Below are 24,965 nucleotides of genomic sequence, written 5' to 3'. Positions count from 1 at the left end.
GTGTTTGATGACCCCCTCTTTGAGTTTAAGGTGCCCAGCTGCTCTTTCACTCTCACCGGTGATGAAAACTTGTCTGTGGTGAGTCACCACAGACCTACATTTTGAAGGGATTTTTCTGCCCTCCAAACCTACAGTATTTAACCACCATTAGACCAGAATGATGCAATTAATGCAGCTTTTGGTTCAGTCTTAAATTATTTTTCATACTGGGAGATTGTGAGTTTTATCATGAACCTGGGGTGCTGTGATGACTAAAATTGTAGAAAAAGATTTTTATAGCAAGGTCACCTCAACCACTGTATATATATATATATATATATATATATATATATATATATATATATCACAGGACTTTTAACAATATGGCCAATCAAAATCTGCTGCAAAGAAACTTTCTTAAACAAATTCTTGTCAGTGGTCTGCATAATTGAGCATGGTGAAACTCAGCAGACATCTCTCTCTTTCTCTCTCTCACACACGTACGCACACACGCATACACACACACACACACACACACACGCACACACACACACACACACACACACACACACACACACACACACACGCACAGACACACACACACACACACACACACACACACACACACACACACACACACACACACACACACACACAAACATACATACACAATTCATGCCCGTTTTTTTGTAGCTCAGGCAGAATTTCAGAACAAAATTAAAATGCAACCCGTGGGCAAAACGAGGGTTCTTTAAGGAATAATGCTGAAACATAATTGGACGCTCCACATGCCAATCAAAATTTCCTCGTATCCAATTGGCCCTCCGCCCCGATATTATCATTCCATCTTGCACTGGTCTGTCACTAGTCTGTTGAGCTTTCCGCTGTCCTCATCCGCCAGTCGACATAGATCCCCGCGGTTTGCTACTCAGATAATACAGCATTTTACCCGTAGCTGCAACCTGATGTCGTTTCGCAGTATCTAAGGTGATAAATTCATCAATTCAGTGACAATCAAAATCCGCCTCGTTCGGTTTCTTCGCTCGGTTGAAATTGGACACCGCTGATGTTTTAGCGTCCATCTCTTCTCGTAGGCTGGTGCTGCGGAGGGATACTCCGTTGGAGACCGACAATGTGGAGGCTGTTAAAATGTCTACTAGGAAAATGAAATGGTTACAATTTCGGCGACAATAAGAAAACGGACTAACGCAAGAGTTATGGTTCCGTCGAGAGACACTGTTTCAATTTCGTGACGAAGACGACGGCGAGACGAGGCGGCGGAGGAGTGGTTCATATTGTCTTTCCTCATCTTCATCAAGCCCACGGTCCGGACCACGGGGAAGGATCCTATCCCCAACTTTGTTTTTCTCTCTACTCCAGGCGTTCATTTCCCTCTGTTGGATGCCAGATAATTGAATCCAGGTAAACGTGTGGGCAAATATGCGTTTTTATTAAGCGTGTGCATGCCAAAGAGAAACTGTCTGTCACGTTTTTATTGGAGTATTAATCAACTTTCAGCGCATCGCCCAAGTTGTATTGAGTGCCACGGCCGGGAAAAGCGGGGTCTTGGATTTTCGTCCGGCCTGGGCGAGCTGGCAGTGTTATTGAGTAGTATTTGCAGCTTGTGGGGGAAAAGACTTCTTTGTTCACTTCAATGGGCTATAACGTTTCAGCACATTAGCATATTACCAGACTGACTTCACTGAGTTGTTCCAGGGGTTTTGGCATCGCCGGTGTGTTGTGTTGGAAACGAGAAATGCATTGAGCACCGCACGTAGAGGTTGTTGAATTGTTTTTACGACATTTAACGATTTCGGCCCGGGATGACAAGCTCCTCCACCTGTTATACGAAATGTTGTAGTTTCACCTTTGCAGCCCGCTTAACTGCAACCACCATGAGAAGTCGCAATTTTGTCGTATTAAATCCTGCAGTGGTTACAAAGGATATGGGTGTTATTTTACGCCAACACCACCAGCAACTCCCAACAACAACAACAACCAAATAAACAAGCAGGAAAATTGGTGCTAAAACCGCTTTTTTTCTCCGTTGCTCGTAACGTTAGGCCCAATTTAATTAGCAATTAGAGGGAAATTGCATGGTTTGGTGTATTTGGTTGTGTTTTGGCCACTCGTCTGAAACTTTGCTGGCCTGAGTCTTTGTGTTCATCAGTGAGGTGGCCCATTCTCCTGCTCGATGTGAGGGGCAGGCAACAGGTTTTTAGGTCCTTTTAAAGCCTTGTTCAATGTAACCTATCGATGAGTCATGAAAACAACTGTGTTTTCATCACAATAATAGACGTCCCTTTTGGACACCACTTGGCGCATACTCTCGGCTAAATTGTTATTTGTGGATTAAAAAAAAAAAAAAAAAACTTTTCTCCAATTGGGCAGGCCGAAGGTGGGGGGTGCTTAAGACAAGCGTATGTAACTTCCATTTGTTAGGAGGGGCTAAACATTTCTCCCCCATTTTGACCTCAGCCCAATGAGACAGAAATTGCAGGCCAATTTACTGACAAGCAGTGTTTTGCTCGATGGACAAAAAACAAAATGATTCTCTTTACTCTTTAAAAAATATAATGTTACTGCATTGCTTATTAAACACTGAGTGCAGTGTTGTGCTGCTCTTTACATTAGGTTTCTTTATTTTTAGGCTAGAAATTGGTGGTTGCATCCTGAGTTTACCCGTTCCTTTAAAATTATGATAAATCTCACCTATCACTGCTCAAGGTGACAAAATAGTTTTTGTTTTTATCCCTTTGTCCTCGATGAAATCAAAAATAGTTGGAACACATGGGGCGGAGGACAGTAGCTGGGAAAACTTTTTTTCCCCCTGTTATTTCTCATCTGAGCTAGTTCAAAGGACATTTGAGGCTGGGATACAGTTTTGGAGAATTCAACTCGAGTCTGATGTGTAGAAGGGAGTGGAAACAAATGGACCGACTTATTTGTTGAATGGTGATTGTTTCAGTATTCAGTTCTCGCTGGCAAAAGTACCACTCACTCAACACATTGCCAAACAAAACACTGGTGATATCTAAACTCATTTTTTTTATGTAGAGTCTGTGTTTGACTAAATGCCTTGAATTGGCTTTTCCTGTTTCCATTGGGTTATTTTAGACTAAAAGCGAATCACCAGTCATGCCCTGAAAATGAAACTGAGCTATTTATGTAGTAACAGTGAAATCATCTCCCTGATCTCCTGTATGTACCTGAGGTCATGTTTTAGAGTGGTCTCATTAACACAAGGATCCAAACAAATTGTTTTATATTACAGAGTACACTTGTGCTGCTTTTGGTATCTTAAGGCCTTTCCATTCTTCACTGAATTAATTCTTAACACTGAAACCAACTAACTCACTTTATACACAAAGGCTGCATTTGCTTTGACAAGGGATAATCAAGAAATGCCTATCTGTGAGTTCAGACAACATGCTATGTCGTTACTCTTGAAGTTTCAGTGAAAAGAGGTGTTGAAGCAGGTTGGTTTCTGAGGTTGAGGAAGCAGCCTGAGCCCTGGGGCTGAGGAAGGAGGGGTGCAGTGCGGCCTTGCGGCTTAACAATTGGTCATAATTCAGATACACATGTTAGAAGTGGGCTAGCCGGGAGAGCCCTACTTCTGCTTGGATTATGCACAAACTGGGATATTTGGTCAATACAGTGTGATAGCATCAGGCTACATCCACACTAATACGTTTTTGTTTTTAAAATGCTTAACTTTAGCTACGTTTGTGCCTAGCGTCCTCACTACTCCAGCATTTTTGAACCTCTATAATGAAGGATTTTGGAAACATGGCTGATCCCGTTTTAGTTTGAAAATTACGGAATGGCGTTGTTGTCTGGATGGGTTGAAAAACAGTGACACAGATACCCGTGTTAGCCTCCCGATATGTTGCTGTATTTGCTTTGTGACAACTTAAAATCTCTGTTTTCCGCTGCCTTGACCGTCTTATACTCGTGTTACTTTTAATAACTGTTTGACCTGATCATCGGTTCAAACAAATAAATCTCTTGTCTTACTTTTTGCCATTACTCTTCATCTCCGAAGTATTTCTACAACTGAGCAGCCTACCTGCAGTTTGCTTCCTGTTCACTCTGGCATGTGCATGCCGGTGTACGTGAACGGTCATGTGATAGGCATTTTCAGGCATGTTAGTATGGACGAAGATTATTTATGAAATGGTGCTAAAACGCTCGTGTAGACAAAGATTATTTTAGTTTTAAAACGGTGTTTTCAAAATGAAAAGGTATTAGTGTGGATTGAACCCCAGGCAAGAATGTGGCACCTGAACGCTCTCTCTCCTTTGATGCAGGCATAAAGTACTCAGTAATATTATTGGCAGACAGATAACCTGAATCCATCAAATGTTGTTGAAAAGCTGAGTGAGCGGTTTGTAAGGTTAGGTGTGTTGGCCTACCCACCAGCGTCATTTAACTGACTTGCCTCTTGGGCTGTCGCAATCTTGACGAGCAGCTTGAATGCATTTGAATCATCATCCACTATGTGCCTTTTCCAGTCAGATTAGTTAACCATCTCACAAGTGGGCAAAATGTATTCATGCTGTCCTTACCTCTGCCTGCAGTCACTTGCTGAGACTGAAAGGGCCAAGTGAACAGCAGCAGAGAATGGCTGCAGTGGGAACAGACAAGGAGCTCAGCGACTTGCTGGATTTTAGCGCGGTAAGATGTCTCTAAAGAATGCTTGACTTTGACCAGTATACATCCTATACAATTCCTGCCATGCTCACAGAATGACATGACAAGGCCTTCACTTTATCTTTCCAAAAGTCTTGACGAGTCATTAAGAATGCTGAACTAATATGCCAGGTTGTCCGGGAATGTGTCAGGCTGAGGGTTTGAAAGATTCCCAGGCATAAATCATCCTCATTTTCTGTTAGACTGTTGTTGTGCGTCACTTTACTTTCAGTACTGACTCAGTGAAAGCTGGAATGCACAGACTGCCTCTCACCAGTGGAAGCTGTTGCCTAAATCTTTACTGGATAGTTTGAGTTGGCAGCTAATCAACCTTTGCACAAGTAAAGCTAACATACAACTAACTCTTAGATGCAATAGCAGTCGTTTATTTACTTTTCCATTTCTTCCTTTTCAGATGTTTGCGCCACCAGTTTCAAATGGGAAGAACCGGCCGACTACTCTTGCGAGCAGTCAGTTTGGAGGTTCAGGTAAGGCCCTGTTTTATCGAGACAAGAATAATTGCTGCCCTTATATCTAAGAGAGATAAGCCACTTCTTTTGACACCTTTCTTTCTTTTGTCCTTTGCCTTTGTAATAGAATCATTTTCTCTTTCTTGCCATCAGTGTCAGTTAAGAATTATCACCAAGAAAATAAATTCACTTTTTCCTTTCTTCCTCTCACCTGAAGCTACTGTTGTAACACTATTATTGCTTGGTAATGGTCCCCAGTATATCTCTTGACAGTACAGCATGGCAGTGAGGGGCTGTTAGTGTTTTTCAGCAGCCCCTCCCTCTAGTCCCACAATCTCACCTCCATTCACTGGTGGTGTTTTGAATGGTAATAGAAGAGGATATTGTTGCCCTTATTCATGGCATCGATGGAGTGACTTTTAAGATCACAGATCATTGAAAACAACCTCAGGAACGAATGCCGTGTTGTGTTGTGTTGTGTTGATCAGGCGTCATCTCCCCAACACTTTCTCATCCCTTACCCCTCGCTTCGCAGGTGTCCCTTCCCTCACCTTCTCAGCTGTTGCCATTCAATCACTATATACTGGCGGTGTGAGGACAAAGGCAGAGGGTGGGGGTTGATGGGAACAGCCCAATTAATCTCCACTGCTTACGTTGTGAAAAAGTGTATTCCCATGTCCTGCAATCTCGCACCCTACTTTTCCTGCACACATAATTCATTTTCAGCTAGAGCCATTATCCTCAACATCAACCTAACCCGCGCAGTCAGTTTTGAGAGATGCATCCAGCTGGTTATAAACAGGCCATGTTTCCTCAATATCAGACCTTTTCCTCTTTTTCATGATATCTCCGAGTCCTCTTATATTGCCATCGTATACCATGAAAACATCCTCATTTTTCCATCTCTGTCCCTCCTCTTAAAAGATCCCCTCACCCTTCATAACCCTTCCTCTACCACTCTAATACCTCTAGAAGTGCAGTTGGTCTTTCAGGTAGCAACAGAAATGAAACAGGATATTGAAGCAAAGATGAAACACGAGGCAAGCGATGACTGGGTGGAGTGGGGGAGGATATGGGGGGGCTCTGTTTCTTCTATTCACTTGAGGGCCACTTAGATGTTCTTTTGTGGCAGAAAGGTGCATGCTTACAAAAGAGGCACATTGCTGTTATCAATCCAACGGCTGCTCATCGTATTGTCTCTTAGCCTTTAGCGCAGGGATGCACAATGCGCAATAGATCCTGTGACAATGGGATCGGCATGAGCAAAACTGCTGGATAGTCCGGTAGCATATGCGGATTAGGGTACGATTTCACTGTGAAAACCCGCACTTCACAGTGCACAACTAATCAACCTAAAATCTTAGGACGCAAAATCTTAGGTTGATTATGTGGAATCTGCCACATGGTGTGTTTTCCCAGGCATTCGATGCTTTTGTGCTGTCTGTATGATTACGTGATGATTGGTTTCAAATAAATTCAGCTGTTTTTATGGTATTCCTGCAGTCTGTAGAGCAGCTGCCATGTGTTGTCCTTATGGAGTCAGTTAAATGTCATTTTCCCCCCACCATGATTAAGGTTTGGATTAGTGGGGGTTGAAGTTGTTTGGCATGTGTGGCCAAGGGGAACTTCTAAGAGCCCACAGCAGTGATAACATCTCTGCCCTGGTCGCATGTGCCCGGTAGATCTGCAGATCCCTTTAACTAGCAGTCAGCTAAACTAATTGCCAGTGTACTTTCATTTATTGGTCACCAGAAACCGAAAATTCTGCAATGTATTTTTAAACCTCGGTATGGGGCCTAAATGCAGAAGGGGAGGAGTGTTGAATTTGCATGAAGGTTCCATTTTTCAAAAACAGATGTCCTAAGTCGCTCAGACCTAAAATCCAAAAGTGAACATCATTAGATTTGCTCTTAAAATCAGAATGTCTGGCCCACAGTGCTTTACATAATACGGAGTGAGCACGGTGACATTTACTCATACAAAAGGGCTATCTGAACATGGGTTCCTGTCATTGTAGATGTGAACTACATCCAAACAAAACCTGTATGTCTCACTGGTGCCCACTATGTTGAGTCTGTTTTCGGTGAGTCACAAGCTAATACATCAAGGCCTGTGTTATTGTACATTGTTCAGTATTTCATTTATGGTGTTCACTCTCTTGAGACTTGATATGACATCATGCTTTGTGTCTGTGTGACTCACTTTGCCAGGGGAAGGAAGAAGGTGTGTGTAGACAAAAAAGACACACTTGGTTATAGGTGCCTGGGGCAGTATCCCAGTAAAAACTAAGACATGTCTGCAAGTTTAGCCAATGTATGTGCATGAGTTGCTCATGAAGTCTATGACTCAGGCTGGCTGTCTGTTTCCAGTATCTCTTCCTGTGTAATTATAGACTAGCCATGCTTAAAGGGGCGTTGTATGATGGGAGGAGAACAGCATTGGGGTTCACCAGAGAATTTGTCTGGCCTTACTCACTCTTCTCTACAGTTTTCACTCCCCAGTGCTGGTAGTCTCCCGGAGTAGTGTAGTACTCTTGGTCTTGACACGTCTCATGAACCATGTTAAAAGCTTACTTAGATTCTGTGTCATATTGTTCTGTGCTGGGCTGTAACTTATAAAATATAATTCAGAGAAGGATAATTTAGCATACTTGTTTTTGAGTGATCTAAAAGGCAATTTAATTTAAAACTTTTACATTTTTTTTTTACTGGAGTTGTGAAATTCACTCCTTTGGGCAGCACTTTGCAGTGGTGATGTGCTGTTAGGACTGTCATTCACAAAACATTTTTTTGGGGGGGGGGGGGTTAACATTTCAATGTAGTTAACAGGATTGATGATATGATTGATGATGGATTCTACTCAAATTAGTGTTTCTATCATGCCCTTCATTTGTCTGTCACTAGATCAGTCTCTATGAAGGGAATTGTGCACTTACATATGCATATTCATTATATAGTACATTGTCTCTCTCAGTATATGTGTATATAGATAGATGGAAGGATATATTTAGATATATAGATATAAAAGATGTTAATTTCTTACTCATTTACTTTCAGTTGTTCCCCCAGATAAGCTCAGTTTAAGGCAGAGTAAAAGCATCTTGTTCTTGAGGCTATTTTTCTTACTAATTTCTCATTCGTCCACTCTCCCATTTATCCTAGACATCTGTCCTTTTACTAATTTTAGTACCCTCAATTGTGAATTCACTTGTTGACCCTCTTGTGAATCCTTCTGTGTCATCCATTGATTCCTGTCCCAATTCCCTCGATACCTCCTTGGAAAAAGTATTCCTGTCCAGGCAGGGTTGTGGAGCTTGTTACCTGCAGAGCTTACTATTATAAATGTGCTTTTGTGGAACTGAATGGTGTCAGTTCAGGTTTCTGTCTCTGTTTCCTTCAACCTGTCAGTCTTCCCAAAGAGGGGAAAAGAATACAGCATGTTCATTTCTTACTCACATTCTTCAGTCTGCTCAGTTTAGGGTACGGTGCATGGCACTGAATTCATTAAAATGGGAAGCATGGTCGTTGAAATGTGGCAACTTCACTCCATTACAGTGAACCCCAAAGGAAAAGCCCGTTCAACTTGTTTTTATACATATTAATTTTTTTGGCTGTTGGACTGTCTAATTTCCAGAGCCCTTTAGTTCTTCTATTTATTATTTTTTTTGTTTAACTGACAATATATCCATCACAGGAAAAGGATGCCAGTACAGATTGTGCACTCATAAACATGTCAAACAAAAAGGAAAAAGCAGAGGAAAAGGAGAAAAAAAAACAGCAAAACATCAAAACAAAACACACACGCAAACAGTCCTTAATAATAGAATAGGTTACGCAGGCTTTTTGAAAACACAATTCACTTTTCATGCATAGTCAGTTCCTTTTTTTTGAAAGGACCAATCTGTAGCAACATGTAAATAAAAAGGGTAGCGAAGTCACAAATGCAAAACGTGGAATTGGAGCTTTTTCTTTTCTGGGGCTCGAGTGCTGATGATTTACAACTGAAATGAATGGTTTGTGCTTTTTCTTTCTCTTCTTTGATTGACATGGAGAGTGACAGTCAGCCATATAGAGGGAACAAGACATTGTCTCCTTCATCTCTTATTCCACTGGTGTCATGTGTATAGATCACAGTTGTCACGGCAATCTAGCAGCTCTCAGCGCTCTGGACCCATCATTCTGTTCTACTGCTGATCCTGTCATGATTCTAGCCCGCCTCTCCCCCCTCCCGTCTCCCCTCTCCGCTTTTTAATTAGACAACAAAACAAAAATATGAATATTCATAGAGCCGAGCTTCATTAATATGCACAATTATGCAAATCAGTACGCAATTAAGCTTCAGCTTTCCCCTAGAGATGCTGTGTTGCAGTACGAGAGGAGACTGAGAGAAGGGGGACAGGCAGGAATTTCTGCTTCACCAATCTTTAAAATCACACTCCTTTCAATCACATTCACCTCTCTGAAAGCTACAGTGCTCTGGCCAGGGATAACATGTGTCAAGGGTGTCAGTTTTGAGGCCTTTGGTCTGTGTTAGGGGGAAGGTGTAGGCCAAATGTGAGAGAATGGATGGGCTATGAATGACTGTTGCCATGGAAAATGTAAAGGAGTGGAGTGGGAGAATGAAGAATGTCGAGGATGATTCTGGAAGCTTCATACTGGGTGTTAATTATTCAAACTTCCTACAGCTCATATCCACGCTATGTGACAGCGCTGTCACTATGCTGTCTCTGTGTGAGTTGTGAAGTGAAGCTCTTCGATGGAGGTTACTTTGAACCGCGTGGAAAAACCTGTATCAAAGCAGGTCAACTTTGCAGCTCTCTGAACTCATAGTTTTGCAAAGCCGATGTGTAAAACCATGTTAAATGTGTCTGCCGCTGAACGCTTAATAGGCCTAACCCAGTTTGTCTTTGTCTTCCAGGTATAGATGAGGGGAGCGGGTCCAGTCCCTGGGGACCGGGAGAGCAGAACAGTCCCTCTTTCAGCCAGGCACGGGTAAGGCTGCACCTCGCCGAGCACATTGAACTTGGTCATGTACATGTCATGTTACTGAGCTCAGAGTCCCTCAGTGAAGCACCTCTTAATGCTGGATGATTCAGTAACTTAATAACAGGCTTTATTTTAATTATGTTCCTAAAGCCTCTGCTATCTTCCCCTCAGGGTTATGGAGAGGGAGCTATTTACAATGATCATGAGGGCATTGCCTCTGCCCCCTTATTTGGACCAGGGATTGGTAAGGAGGTTTAAATTCAACTAAGCTGTTGAGTCTTAGACAGCATAGTTTCACACACACTCTTCTAATCTAAACCCTAGCTAAATCAATGGCAACTGGGACCCATGGCACCAATAATACCCCTTAATATGGAGGAGAGCACACATATTGAAATACACAAGTGAATACTGATGGACTATGTGACTGAACCAAAAGAATGATGTGTGTGTGTGTGTGTGTGTGTGTGTGTGGAGACGGAGAGAGACCTTTCACAGGTTAGACACTGATGCACCACTTTGGGGCAATCCATATTTGTGCTTAGGTGGCAATGGATGAGGAGAGTGGGGTAATCAGGGATGAGGTGGGGGGAGGGTTTTGTTTGTGTGTGTTGCAGTTTGCGTGTTGGGAGAGTGGGGGGTAGGGTTGTGTAAAAGGGCATCCATGCACAAACAGGACCCTCCCTTGGGATTACGGTGGCCTATAGCTCTCCTCAATTGAACTGTCAAGGGAGGAGGTAGGTGGGGGGGTAGATTGGGCACAATTTCCCCTGAACCGTTTATAATGGGCCAATTTGTTGTTGTTTTGCTGTCCAAAGCCATAAATACTACACATCCTATACATTCACTGCTGCAGATGGGAGGTGCCCAGTTGGAAAAGGGATTGTGATTTAATATTGGCATAAAAGCTCAATTATTTTTATGTTGACCTGATTTATTTTCTTCGCTCATGCTAACAGGGAAGCCTGAGCGAGGACCATACTCTTCGTTTGTATCACAGGTAAAAAAAAAAAAAACAGTCGGATAGGCAGGTGTTCTGCCATCTCCACTTCTGCTGCTCTCTTTTTGAAATTCTCTCATACTTGTCTGTAATAAGTCACTATAATTAGACAAAATTAATCTTACTTGTCAAATGTAGAAATCAGCTCTCAGTGCATAATATCTTTTCCTATATCATGCACCATTTGCTTTCACAATTACCTGCCTTATTCCTCTCCTTTACAGTTCTTTGAGTTTGTCCTTTCCTTTCCCCCCTCTGTAGCCGGGCTTTATGCCCAATGAGATGCCCATGCCCAGTCCTGATGCCCTCTCCCCGTCTGGCCTAAAATCCAACTCCCAGTTCTACCCCTATCAGGGGGCCAACCCTCGCAGGAGACCTCCACAAGACAGCATGGGTAAGACAGCAGAGGACTACCGATATGCATTATTGAACACATGTTGCAGTGCACTATGGTAAACTGGGCTGTTACATGTCAGTGAGAGTTTTCTTTGTTCTGGTTTATATTTACATCCATGCGTAGCGCCACTTCTCCTACTTAGGCTTAAAAAAAAGTTTCTGAGAAATCTCACTTCTGCTTAGCATGAATAGAGGACCATCAGCGTGAGAGCCCAGTGTGGAAACAGCAAAGGTGTTGATAAACATCACATTAAAATACCTTTTGATTAGGAATTAATGAGTAGTCATAAAGACACATGGGTAGATTCCTTCAGCAGGACAGAGGGAAAGGAGCTGCACAAATGAAGCCATTTATCGGTACATTATATAGGCTGTATTGCCACAACTTAAGATGTGTGTATGCTCTTTCTCTCCCTCTCTTTCTCCCTTTCCCTCCCCTCAGATCCTCAGCCAAAAAAGATCAGGAAGGTGCCCCCTGGCCTGCCCTCCTCGGTGAGTACTAACATCCAATTCTGCTGCAGCCCCAAACTATATCTCAGCCCTTGCAGTCAGTCCATGGGAGCCCATGTGCACAGATTACACCCCTTTTCACATTCCAGTTGGCATCTTAAGCCTCTCCTTGGCTTGCAAAGCATTAGACTAGCTGCCATACAGGACATCCAGCTCCTACAGCTGTGTGTCTACGCTGCCGAGGCAAAAAAAAAAAAATACAGAGCCACTCATTCACCCAGTCACTCATTTGCAGTGTGTATTTATAGTGTGTTGTATTTGTAGGCCCTTTATTTTATAGCCACATATCTTCCCCCCTGCCAAGTATACTTGTTAGATCACTGAAGGGAATACATAGTGGGGTTTGATGGTTCTTACTCCACCTCTTTTTTTCCCTCCCTCCCTTGCTCTCTGGGCACCCTATTTCCTCCTCTTCTCCGTTTCTTCCTCCCCCCATCCCTCCTCCTCTATACCCCCCTCCCTCCACCGCCTCCTCCCCCTGCTACCACGAACAACAGCCCTCCCCTTTCTCTCTCCCTCCCCCATCCCTCTATCCCAGCTGCCAGTGGAGTTGGCTGCCGTCCAGGATTCGGCAGATGGTTCAGTAATTAGGAGTGCATCTCTCCGTTCCCTCTTCTCCTCTCCCCTCTCTTTCCTCTCCTTTCTCTCTCTGTTTAATCAAATTACAGAAGAAAACTTCAGTCCATTTGGATTTGAGTTTTTCAGACGCATAGTTTGATACTTGATTTTTGTGCAGAATAGTCCTGATTGAGAAGTGTATGGTGATTCAGAACATTGGTTTCTTTATACCCATTATAAGACAAGCCAAATCCAACTGCATCTCCTGTTCTATGGCCACATCTCGCTGTGTAGAGAGTCTGAATTATGTATCTCTAAACCATTCTCAGCATGTTTCTGTTTAAGATGGTAATATGTAAAAGCCACTCCAAGACATTAGAAAGAGTCTAAGAAAACCCCTGACACTGCACATCCAGTGCATAATGCTCACTGCTCCAGTCTGCTAAAATGTTGGAGCAGACTGTTTATTGAATTAAGTAGTAAAATCAGGTAGTAAAAATGGGTTTTAGTCCAGGAACACAGAAGAGCTGTGTCAAATCAGGCATGTGGTGCCTGGGTTTTTTCTGACTGTTTTCTCAAGAAAGAAAAGTTCACTTGGTCAAGATCACATTCTAATTAATTTATTTTTTATGTAAAAAATTAAACTTAAAAGGAAAAAATCATTTGTGGTGAACCTCCTAGTTGACCACAAAGGGCTTATATGAGCACAAAGGGCTTATATGAGGCCGAGTATCTCAGAAAGGACACAAGAATATCATCTATATAATAGATGAATCAGTTGTAAAATACTTTATTATGAAGCTTGTTTATGAACATAGTGCTTGCTGGGAAAATTTCTAGCTTTTAAACATGAAGATTCACTCCTCCTTTTTTCTGTGTGTGATCTATAGGTGTATGCATCAGCCTCAGGAGAGGATTTTAACAGAGATGGCGCTGGGTATCCTGCTTCCAAGCCAGGAAATGTCTACCCATCATCTTTCTACATGCAAGGTAAGTAGATATGAGCTATACCTTCCAAGATCTTTGATTGCTCTTTGTATTTTGTTCAGATTATCATATCTGATGAGTAACTATTGTCAAATCTATGTGTACGTGTGGCCAATCCTATTGCACATGTAGATAACAACCTGGAAATTTCTCTACATGGACAATATTTTTGGAAAGAGTTCACAGTCATATCCTTAAGTCCATGGAAGCTTGGGTGCTAAGCTTGTATGCCAGTACAACACCCTGTAGTGCCCGGGTGCTGACTGGTGCATCATGGTTGAATGAAGTCATCACAATAATGTGACATGTCTCATATGTGGCTTTCATTGTCTTTTATCTCTTGTGGCTGGTTATCCCTCGCCCTCCTCCTTCTTACCCCTCTTGCCCCAACCTTCGCCCCCCCTCCCTTCCTCCCCTGGATGCCCCCTGACAGAAGGCCTCCACCCCACCCCTGATCCATGGGGCTCTGCTGGGTCGATGGTTCAGCCTGGTTACTCTGCTGTGTTGGGCCAGCATGGTCCCTTCCCTGGCATCAACCCCCAAGACAGACTGGTGAGCTCTGCCTTCACACTTTGGATAAGGCATAATGAGGTTTTTGACACTTTGTGATTAATGCACCTTTGAAAGCCTCTGTCTGGTTGTGCGTTTTAAAATCTTTGACTGGGTGTGTCTCTTTCTAAGAAACGGCAGCCACTGCCCCTCTCCCCCCAAAACTACCCCCTGCATGGCAGCGAGGTGAACGGGACTCATCCCTCTGGCTTCCACTCTGGCTCCAGCAGCTACGGAGTCCCCAACCACACACCCCCTATCACTGGTGCTGACACTATTATGGGTAAACCCACCATCTCTCCCATCTCTGTCTCTTTATAAAAGTGCTGTGTCTGCTCTCATCCAGTAATGTCACATAGCAGAGTTGATGATCAGGCACAGGTTCTAATGCAAATGGATCTGCATTGTTTTTTCTACAAGCCAATCGGGGAACAGCCCCAGGAAGTTCAGGCGATGAGATTGGAAAAGCGCTTGCATCTGTAAGTAGTCTAAAAACACCTTCTAATAAGCAGACTTTCTCAAAATGCTTTGACATGAGAAAAGCTTTACATTTTCCATATAACAGTATATTAAATTTGAGAAACAATTTGTGTGCAGATCTACCCCTCAGACCCAAACAGTAGCGCCTTCCCTCCATCTCCGTCTACACCTTCCGGCTCCCCCCAGGCCATGTCCGGTGAGTATGTAGCTGTAGTCATTTTTCCCGAGGCCTCAAGGTCACTTAGCTGGTCATAGTTTTGTTTTGTTCATTACTGGGTCTTTCCTGTTGTGTAGGGGAATGATAAAATCTTTGCAAAGTACATTGTTTCCATTATGACTAAGCCTGAGTGGTTCACAGTGACAGTGTAGCTCCATCTATTGGGACAAAAGTGGAACTAAAGCATTTTTAAGTAGAAATACTGATTTTATTTTAGTTTTAGGAATTTGCATCAACTCAGCATTGTGTATAAGTTTCCTTATGATCTGTATGAATAGCATCTGTGTAGCGTATTACTTCTGATACGACGCATGACTGTATCTATGCTGGGCTTTCATTTACCATGTCATTGAAGTCATCTGATTTAGCAGTGAGTTGGTTGTAAAAAAAAAAAAAAAAAAAAAAAACCTTCTGATCTAATTCATGAAACCCTCCAAGATTCCAAAGTCAAGGATGTATCTACATTGGCACACTCGCATTTTTAGTTACATTTTTATTCATTTTTGATTCATGTAACAATTTTGTAGCCAGTACAGACTGACAAAATGACATAAGTATCATTTTTATGGCATAATCCACCATGCCACATTATACATGACTTTACCTCCTCTAGCATTTAAAGGCACACACAAAGACAAAGAGTGGAAGGGAAGAAAGTAGAAATAATGGGTGGAGAGTTAATTTTTTCTGCTGTTTTATAACTTAATTGTTTCTATAGTAAGTCTAAGATTGAGGTAATCACAAGCTTCTGTACACCTTTCTCAATCATTTTTACTGTGCATAATATATGAATCACAGCTGCCAGCACAAGACAAGAAAAAAATATATTTATAAAGTTGATGCTAATAATTCTAAAGAAAGAAAATGAGCTTGCATTTGTGGGTTTGATTGATACATCAGCCAAAGTATAGAAAACACATTTATATTCCATATTTCATTTTTTGATCTATATATTTATCTATATCTTTATATTTCGGTCACATTAGCTAGAAGCATGAAGATTAATATGTTGTAAATGTTTGACATTCTGAGTTTTATGCAAACTGTATTCAACACATAATAATCTGTGTGTATATGGTAGAAGCTCATATTAAGGCTTCCTGGGTGTTAGAGAACACATCCTTCTTCCTTTCGAAAGTGTCTTTCAGTTCTTGTAATTTAATAAAATGTGTAAAAATGTTCTACATTTCTGCTTAGTCAGGTGCACACAATGTATAGACTGAAGCTGAATGAGCCTGTGTTTTGCACATAATTGATGGGTGTACCCTTGTACAACCACATTCGACAGGGCTCTGGGATGAAAACCTTAGGTGGCATTAACACTTCTTGTCAAAGCAGTGAAGCCAAACAGGCTGATTTACTTACAACACTAGAGAGAACTAGACCCTCTCCCTTTTTTGTATGTCAGAGATTAGAATATTTTAGGGGTGTAAGTTAAAAAAAAAAACAGCAGGCTGGCATAGTGAGTAGGGAGATCATTGAACTCAAAGGCCCAGTGACAGCAAACATCTGTCTCGTAGGGTCTGAGTAAGACAAGTATCTGTCTGTAGCTGACAAACAGCCCTGATCTTCCTGTGGAGGTGGGCATGTGAAAAGAGAATATCTCTTTTGGAGATTATTACAGTACTGCAGTAAAACCATATAATGTGGTGTAATGTTTGAATGTTTGTTTTTTTTAGTTGATCACAAGCTCACCTGATCAACAAGGGCAAATATATCTGGCTGATGTCTTTGATTCTGCTTTTTTCCAGGCTCTGCATCCCAGTGGACCAGGTCCTCTGGCCAGGCGACACCCTCTCCAAACTTCGAGGGTGGAATTCAGGCCCTGGTGAGTTAAGATGTCTTATTTTTGTCTATTCTGTATGAGATAATCATACAGAAGATTTTGGCCTATATTTAATGGAGTCATGTATCCACCAGTATTATGAGGAGTGAAAGACGTCGGCTAATTATTGCTGTAAACGCATCATCTGCTGCCACACTTTTTTTTTCGTTGTTCTTCCTCCACTTCCACAGCAGAACAAAATGGAGGACCGTCTGGAGGAAGCCATCCATGTTCTTCAGCGTCACGCCAGTGGGCAGGGAGGGCCAGGACTGGCTGACATGCACAGCCTGCTCTCGTCTGGCATAGGACTACCACCCGCCTTCAACAGCGCAGGGCTGGGACTGGCCAGTCGCCTGCCTGGACTGGTGAGACTAATGAATGGTGGAATTGGAAAGCTAGCAGCAAATGACTGAATCGGTTTGAGATTTCTTGTGCATGTAGGCAGAGAATGAGGAGGGTATCACTGTGATATTGTCTGTATTATGCCAGCATTATGTATTTTTAAAAAGATGACTGAATCCATGTTAATGTTAAATCACTGTCTTACAGGTTTCCAGTCACCATGAAGACTCTGTTGGTGTGCCCTCTAGTGGTGGACTTTTGCATGGTCACCATGGCCCCTCCTCAGTCCAGCCGGGCTCTCAGCCTGAAGGTTTTACTGGTGAGTCTATCAGTGACTGTGCTCACTCATTTCGGGCAGTGAGCAAGCCATTTGGAGTGTTCAGACTTGCTTGTAACTTTATCAGGACAGGTCTATTGTGTGTGGCTTTCACAACATTTTGGTTGTGTACTTGTCCTGTTACATGTCACTGCTCATTGACTTTATTTCTCTTCTCAACCCAGGCCTGCCCGGTAGCATATCCCGCTCCAGTGCCAATGATATCAAACGAGAGGACAAGGAGGACGATGAGAACTCTTCCATTCCTGACAAGTCTGAGGATGAGAAAAAAGACTTAAAGGCCCGCATTCGAACAAGGTGTCTAAAACCCCCCTCATGTGGGGCAGAATATTTTTATTCCTACTTACTTGCACATGATCAGATTTCAGGTCACATAGTCTCGAGTATCATATGTCTCAGGAAATTACATTTTTTTTCTAATTATTTTACATTATTTTTTATTAGTCACCAATTTCAGTGGATGGATAGAACTTTGATACCCAATATTTAGCTCTTTTTTTTTCAAATTAACTTATGCTTGGTGTTATGGACATAAATATGTTTCTGCCTAGGCATGACTTTGTAATGTGGCCCTGTGGTTTCCATTTGAATTTATAGTGAGGCTGTTATAATGTGCCCACTTTTTTGTGTTTTATGTTTTTTAGAGATTTACCTAGTAAGGAGCTTTTCCTTTACCTTCTTCCACTTTATCAGAATTTAGAGCAGAGTAAGACTGCGTTTAGTCATGTGAGAATGAAATGCAACTGGATTCAGTGAATAAACATAACACTGCATGGTTGCATGTTACTGAAGGTCATAAATAGGCTTAAATTATCTTACAAATATTTCATCACTAGTGGATATTCATCATCTTAAATTAAATTTATTTACATGCCCCTCAGCTAGTGGGAATTTGACAATTCGTCTTCCTAGTCAGATAATCTTCACACTTTTAAGTGTGAAGACACGCCTTATTTGTTGTAATTTCTTTGGAAAACCCAATTACACTACCTGTCTACTCAGCTCACACATATCCTCTAAGTACCCCTCACTCAGCAAATTACACTCTACCTTTGAAAAGCTTGACTCCGACATACCAAATTTAATTGCAAAAGTGATTTCTAATAAGATTGATTTGTTTTTATTTTTCTTTTTTATTTTAAATAGAATGAATTGGTCAAAGATTTATCAGCTATTTAATTGCTAGCTGACATCTTCATAATTTATGAGTGTAAATAGATGTTTTTTGAAGAGAAGTTGGAGCCAGATTACTATACCATTTTGAATATGAGTATTTTAAGTCTTTTTGGCCTTGTTAGACTTGATTTTTATTTAGAGCTTAGCAGGAGACTTGATTGGAGTAGGAAAAAACTGACTGCACACCATCATTGGGAAGTAATTTCCAGTGAAGCGTATCCATATTATTGTTTCCTCCCCCCTTCATCTGTCATTTCACTTGGTTCTTCGCCAGTCGGGATGATGAGGATGAAGATGAGGATCTGCCGATCGAGGTTAAGGCTGAGCGGGAGAAAGAGCGGAGGGTGGCAAACAACGCCCGCGAGCGGCTTCGTGTGCGGGACATCAACGAGGCTTTTAAGGAGCTGGGCCGCATGTGTCAGCTCCATCTGAGCAATGAGAAACCGCAGACCAAACTACTCATACTGCACCAGGCTGTTAACGTTATACTCAACCTGGAGCAGCAAGTTCGAGGTCAGTGGTGGTCCAGGGAGAAAGGAGGAGGAGGGGAAGGGCCCCTTTATAATCCAAAACTCCCACATGGCTTCACTTCTCTGCTTCCTGTATCTCCTGTTATTTAGTAGTTAGATCCTTTAATAATAAAATAATAATTATGATAAAAAATAATGGCAACTTAATGATGACACTAAGAAAAGTGTTGTGTTTTTTTCTTTTTGCTCCATCTTGGACTTTAAAAGATCGACAAAGCTAGGAGAAGGGAATGAGAAATGAAGCTGTGTCTGGCTGTTTTGAGACTTGCCCATTCTCTGGTTCATCCTACAAGATTTTGCTCTTCAGGTCACACATACAGGACTGCAGACTACTGCATGTCCTGATGTAGTATGTGTTGCCTAGTCTTACAATTGGCTGTCTGTCTCCACTGTGAAGATGCTTACATGTCTCTCTGCCTCACCCTTAACTGGATTAACATTACATCTTTTGTCCCCTCATTTGCTTTTTACCACTTTTGCTTCATTGTGCTTTTCCTAACCAATGCTGCATCAAACTTCAAGACATTTTTAAGAAGCTATTTCACCTTTATAGATTTGAAACTACCTTTTTGATTTGTTGGAAGAGACTACATTGTAGCCTGTCTCTCTTCCCTTGAGTTATGATGTCCTTTCCTCTTGATGCTATTACTTCTGCACCTAGTATAGTTGTCTCTTTACTGGGACTCCTCGCACCTTTTCCTGCAGACTGACCATATAGAACAAGACAAAGGTTAACATGAAAGGAGGGGCTGTCTGTCGTCATGTTTATTAACCTGCCTTCCACTTCCTTGTTGCAGTGTCTCTGTGCTGCATGTCCTGACCTTTCAAATGTTAACCCCTAAATTTCGCTGCCCTGTTTTCTGTACAAACTTCTCCATTTCTTCATTCTCTCCCCACACCTCTCATTTTCCTTTTTGCAGATGGCAGCAGTGACCTACTCTTCCTCACATTCAGATAAATACATCTCCTGTTGCTGATGTATTTAACACGATGCCTCCAATCTCTTTCTCCTTGGCTTTCTCTTCGTGGCCTTGTCTGTGCACTGTACCTGGCAGAGGGTGTTGCTTCCTCTCTCCCTTTCTTTCTCTCCTCCCTCATAATTCTCTCATCCTATTGGACAGTCCCCATATCCCCTCAACTTCAATCCTGGACCTCAATGACCAGAAAAACCTTTGCCATATTTAAGTTGGTTAGACTCCAGGATAAAATTGTCAGTCCTGGGCCCAATTCAACTGGAATGTTTCATTTTGGCATCAAACATTTGATCTTGGCATCAGTTCATACATCCGGCATCTAACTCAGTGCAGCAAAGGAACCCGCGACATTTCAAAGAGTTCGATCAGCTTAAGTGTCTGCCAAGAATTCGTAAAAAACATTTGTTGGCAATTAGTTTATTCTCTGTTAGACTAGAATATGAACTATTTTTCAAAGGGTAATTAATTGTCTTCAGCAGCAGATACTGTAGATCCAAGAAAGGCATGTCTTGATTTCCACCCCTCCGCTCGCTCTCCTGCAACGCAGCACCGCTCCACTGGAATCTTCCCTCAGCAATTCCACCGGTCTTGTCCTCGTCTAAAAGCTGTAACTTTGCATGCTTGGACAGACACAAATTCACGAAAGATAAATACGTTCCAAGTAAAGGCAGTAGGATTCTCCTGCGTTATTGTTAAGGGAAAAAATACATCCAGAATCTTTTAACCAGCACAGCAGTACCTATTGGTAAAACCCTCAGAGTAGGATCAGTAAGGGTTGTGATTTGGGTGTGTTAACCAGCCCTTCCAACCCCCTTCTCCTCCCGGCAGCAGCTGCAGCGTTGTCTCGGTGACTGATGAGAACCTGACTGCAGAGGAGAAGGAGCAGAGGGAGCGTGAGCGCCGCCTAGCTAACAATGCTAGGGAGAGGGTGCGTGTGCGTGACATTAACGAGGCCTTCAGAGAGCTGGGCAGGATGTGTCAGGTCCACCTCCAGAGCGACAAGGCCCAGACCAAGCTCATCATCCTGCAACAGGCTGTCCAGGTCATACTGGGCCTGGAGAAGCAGGTGCGAGGTAGGTCAGCCCATACAGGAACATCTTCCTGTCAGTCTGATCCTCCTAAACAGCCAAACATCTCTCACCACAACCGGACAAAAGCCAAAGGGGGACAGAGTCCAACCACCAGCGGGAATGTTTCTCTGTCCTCACTTTCTCACCTCCACTTGCACTAGCCATTGCCTTTTCCATTCCCTTTTCCTCTTGGAAAAAAAAAGAGAGAATGAGGAAGAAAGGGAAAGGAGTGGAGGAAGTATATTCCTGCTTTTCTGCCAAACTCCTGCAGTTGTCATCACTACTACTCACTGTCCTGTCTAGCTCTCTTCCTTTTGTGTTTTATCCTTGTTTGTTTATCGACTTACCTGTCCATTCAAAATTGTTTCAAGGCAACAACATAATGAAGTAAAGTTGTTTATCTACTTCTCGATGATGTTTTATCCTGTGTGTCCTTTTTCTCTAAGAGCGCAATTTGAACCCGAAGGCTGCCTGCCTGAAGAGGAGAGAGGAGGAGAAGGTGTCTGGTGTGGACCCCCAGATGCAGCTTGGAGGGGGCCACCCTGGTCTGGGGGGCGATGGACACAACCCTGTGAGCCATATGTAATTCTCAGGTCAGTCTGCTGCAGACTCTTTTCATTGGGCTTTTTTTGGTGCATGTAAATGGGGACCAGTATCACCAGTAAGCAGCTCTTAAATAAACCACAAGTTTATGTAACAAATCAAGACCATATATATTTGAAGTTGTTCTGTAAAGTTACTTGGGAGTCGTAATTGTATTAAAAGACACTCACTGTGTTTTTTTTCTCACTTCTCTTCCAGTTCCTGTTGATTGTACAGCCCTTAGAACACGTGGCCTTAATCTATTATTGTCATGCATCTCAGTGTGTGTAAATCAGCATAAGGAAAGCACACACAAACACACACACCTCATCACTGACAAAGCAGGTGGCCACATTCCTGACCATGAATACAAGAGTAACAAGCACACTCACACAGAGAAAATTTTAATGAGTCTTTACCATAACAAAACCTTGAACTGAGGAGACTGGTTTGGAGACGGTGAAAATTGGACATATGGAGTTTATGTCTAATGGTCATGTTTTTGTAAGACATTTTTAAAAAGTTGCTTTACATGTTGGGAGCAAACTTGTTTGGATCAAATAGGACTTTTGGATCAATTGCTCTTGTGAGCAAAGTTTTGATTTGTATCCTTGGATAGTTATTTGGCATTCCCATCTGAAAAGGAGGTCTTACATTCATTACAAGCAAAGAGGACACCTGACTATATATTATGTTTGAATAATACCTATGTCTGAACATTTGCCTAATTGTAGGCTTAATGCATAGTGTTTGGTAGGATGAAAATGGCCATCATTATCATATTTTTCTTTCATATGACTGAAATACAAAGGTAGGTTGGAGATTTCCAGCTATGCTAACAGCATTTAAAGGACTGGACAGTCAGAGGACAGACTCCTCTTGCTGGTATGCTGGTAATTCTTGGCTGTATTTTTATTTTTTATTGGTGGCTGAAAAGGTGCCACAGTCACTGACTTTATGTACGTGGTGGGTATTTTTATTTTTTGTTTTTCAAATGGCGGATCCCTCAGCCTTCTATGCCCAAGTCCAGTACATCTATCGGTTATGTCACTGCCATGCAAATGGAATGGAAAGACTGCCAGAGAGGGATCTGCCACCCACTCACACATGAGCAAGAACTCATAATGAATGCAGAATCTGCAGTGATGATGATGAGTCACATGGTGGTGGACACTGTCATCTCAAGCATCCTTTTGCAAGACTGCTAGTGGACTGAAGCAAACAGGAAGTGGTCCTCACATCATCGTTCACTGTCATGAAGTCAGTTACCGGCTGCCTTGCCGTCGGCCACAGCGTGTGGACGTGTAGGCAGTGCGCACCTTCGGCCTTGAGTGCAGCCAGTGTCACATCAGCTTGGCCCTGTCATCGTGGCTGAAGACTCTTTCTTACAAATATGGTGAACTCACATGTCCAGGTAACAAAATATGAAGACTTATTGTAAGACTCAGAGCAGTCTGTATTTTGGTAAACTACATTTTGCTGGAAAAGTAAGATGGAAATGGTAGATGAGTATTGAAAGGGATCACGAGTGTTATTGCTACCTTCTGGTGACTTCACCTAATTGCCATTGACTGATATTTTTTTTTTTTTTTTTTTTGGTTGTTGCTCTGTAGTATAAACAGAGCCTTTGGTGTTTGTTTTTCCCCTATTGAACAACTGCAAAGCCTGTTTGTAAGGATCTTCCTTTTTGTAGAATTGATTTATCGTTCTGTTTTCTTTTTTTAAAGTTTTATTTTTATTTTTTACTTTGTAAGATAGTTGTATGAGTTTTTACTTTTGGAATGCTTTTTTTTTTCTTTTTGTTTACATTGTTTAAATGTAAGACAACTCTCAATTTAGACTCCAGGAACAAAGTGAGGTGTGTTCTGTCATTCTGAGCACTTTGTGCCAGGTGCTTAGTTGTTTAGAAATGTTGAAATTATCTGGCTGTAACATCACACAATTGTGGTAATTATTTTCTTTGAAAGCCTGCTTCAACAACAAAAGAAAAACAAAACAAAAAAAAACTGTCGGGCCAGTTACAATTGAAGTGTTCCGGTGTTTGCAAGACATAACCTGGTATATAATTTCGCTAAAAACTGAGTACATGGAAGATTATTTTGTCCTTCAGCATACCTCCCTCCCACTTTAACCGGTGTCCAGTTCCCTAATGAAATTGTTGGTTATTGTGAGGAAGGGTCATTCTGCACAATCTGCCACATAATTCAATGTTTCATTATGACTGCATATGAAGCATAAAAATGAATCAAAAAGGGTGGCCTTAGTCATTTTCCTGACTTTGGGAGTTTTGATAATGGTTACTCACCAGTGCCTGAATACTTCTCTGCTACACGGTGGATGATGTTGCATTTGAGGATTTATAGGTTGTACCTTTTTATAATACAGATGTATAAAAAAAAAAAAAAGATTTACTTGGGTAACATTTGACAATGTCTCAGCACATCTCAATGAAGAATTACACTCATTGACGACACTGAACACTTCAGTGTCTGCTTGTGTCATTAGATGTAGTAAGTTGATGGAGAACCTTACGTCTACAACTTTGACTATAATGTGACGCTGAAAACTGTACTTAAAATTTCTCATCTATTATGTACTGAATTTGTTAAAGAAATATAATTTCATCCTTGACTGGCATGTGCATTGATTTATATGTACAGCGGTATATGTCCTCATCAGCTTTATCATTGTAAGCTGATACTGATATGTAACAGTATTTGGTTTACCTCTATTTGTCATTTTGTTTCATGATCACAAATATCCCCCGCCCCCCCCATGGACTAGCCCCAAACATTATTTTCCTCTTGTCACTTATTTAGCTCTCTCCCAGAGTTTGTGCTCTTCAACAGAAATGGAAAATTGCTACTATACATTGCTACTTTTCTTTTACGTACGAGAAAGATGACTACAGTATCCATTGAATTTCATTTTCAAAACACACCTGGTATTTTTTTTTTCCAATTTTATTTTTTCTGTCCAGGGGAGTGGACAAACTTTGTCCCTCTCTGTCCTCCACAACAGATAACCTGCTACAAAACTCACTGTCTCACTCATGTTTGGGGACAACATCTATGTAGGCTATGTCCTCAAAGTGCCTCCAGTTTCCTATTTTTTATATATAAAGTAGATATTGAGAACTGTCGTGTATATAACAGTAATGTAGCAATAAATGTGCCATTTTGAATAACAAAATACACCCTTTTCCAATGTCTTTTTTTTGAACTCCTAACTAAATGGAAAATATTGTAATGAGGGATGAATTTCTATTATTGTTGTCTATTATGCAGGATGTCAGCCGAGGATTAA

General features: G+C 41.8%; 1 protein-coding gene across 5 annotated transcripts; it reads left to right on the top strand.

Moving 5' to 3' along the window:
- The first annotated feature begins 862 nt into the window (after positions 1–862).
- tcf3a (transcription factor 3a) lies at positions 863–24,853 on the top strand. 5 transcript variants are annotated; one of them, XM_030073722.1, is made up of 20 exons: positions 863–1,401; positions 4,560–4,656; positions 5,087–5,159; positions 10,059–10,132; positions 10,298–10,370; positions 11,086–11,126; positions 11,388–11,520; positions 11,965–12,014; positions 13,481–13,580; positions 14,011–14,129; positions 14,259–14,409; positions 14,547–14,605; positions 14,724–14,802; positions 16,575–16,651; positions 16,840–17,013; positions 17,198–17,309; positions 17,492–17,624; positions 20,836–21,080; positions 21,524–21,670; positions 21,879–24,853. In XM_030073722.1, exons 2-19 carry the CDS (start codon positions 4,603–4,605, stop codon positions 21,661–21,663), a joined length of 1,887 nt encoding a protein of 628 aa, XP_029929582.1. In that variant the 5' UTR covers positions 863–1,401; positions 4,560–4,602; the 3' UTR covers positions 21,664–21,670; positions 21,879–24,853. The 5 variants fall into 5 exon arrangements, with proteins under 5 accessions (XP_029929582.1, XP_029929583.1, XP_029929584.1 ...); XM_030073723.1 differs by having other exon boundaries at positions 10,298–10,372; positions 11,085–11,126; positions 16,843–17,013; XM_030073724.1 differs by lacking the exon at positions 20,836–21,080 and adding an exon at positions 18,778–19,016 and having other exon boundaries at positions 10,298–10,372; positions 11,085–11,126; positions 16,843–17,013.
- The last annotated feature ends 112 nt before the right edge of the window (positions 24,854–24,965 follow it).

The sequence above is a fragment of the Myripristis murdjan genome, chromosome 17 (assembly GCF_902150065.1).
Source record: "Myripristis murdjan chromosome 17, fMyrMur1.1, whole genome shotgun sequence".
NCBI lineage: Eukaryota > Metazoa > Chordata > Actinopteri > Holocentriformes > Holocentridae > Myripristis > Myripristis murdjan.
The sequence above is the reverse complement of the archived record's forward strand: the minus strand, read 5'-3'. Positions and strand labels throughout refer to the sequence as shown.

Coding starts and splice junctions, on each gene's coding strand:
- tcf3a (XM_030073722.1), top strand. CDS start 4,603: ATGGCTGCAGTGGGAACAGACAAGGAGCTCAGCGACTTGCTGGATTTT. Junction 4,657..5,086: donor ACTTGCTGGATTTTAGCGCG/GTAAGATGTCTC, acceptor CTTCCTTTTCAG/ATGTTTGCGCCACCAGTTTC. Junction 21,081..21,523: donor CCTGGAGAAGCAGGTGCGAG/GTAGGTCAGCCC, acceptor TTTTTCTCTAAG/AGCGCAATTTGAACCCGAAG.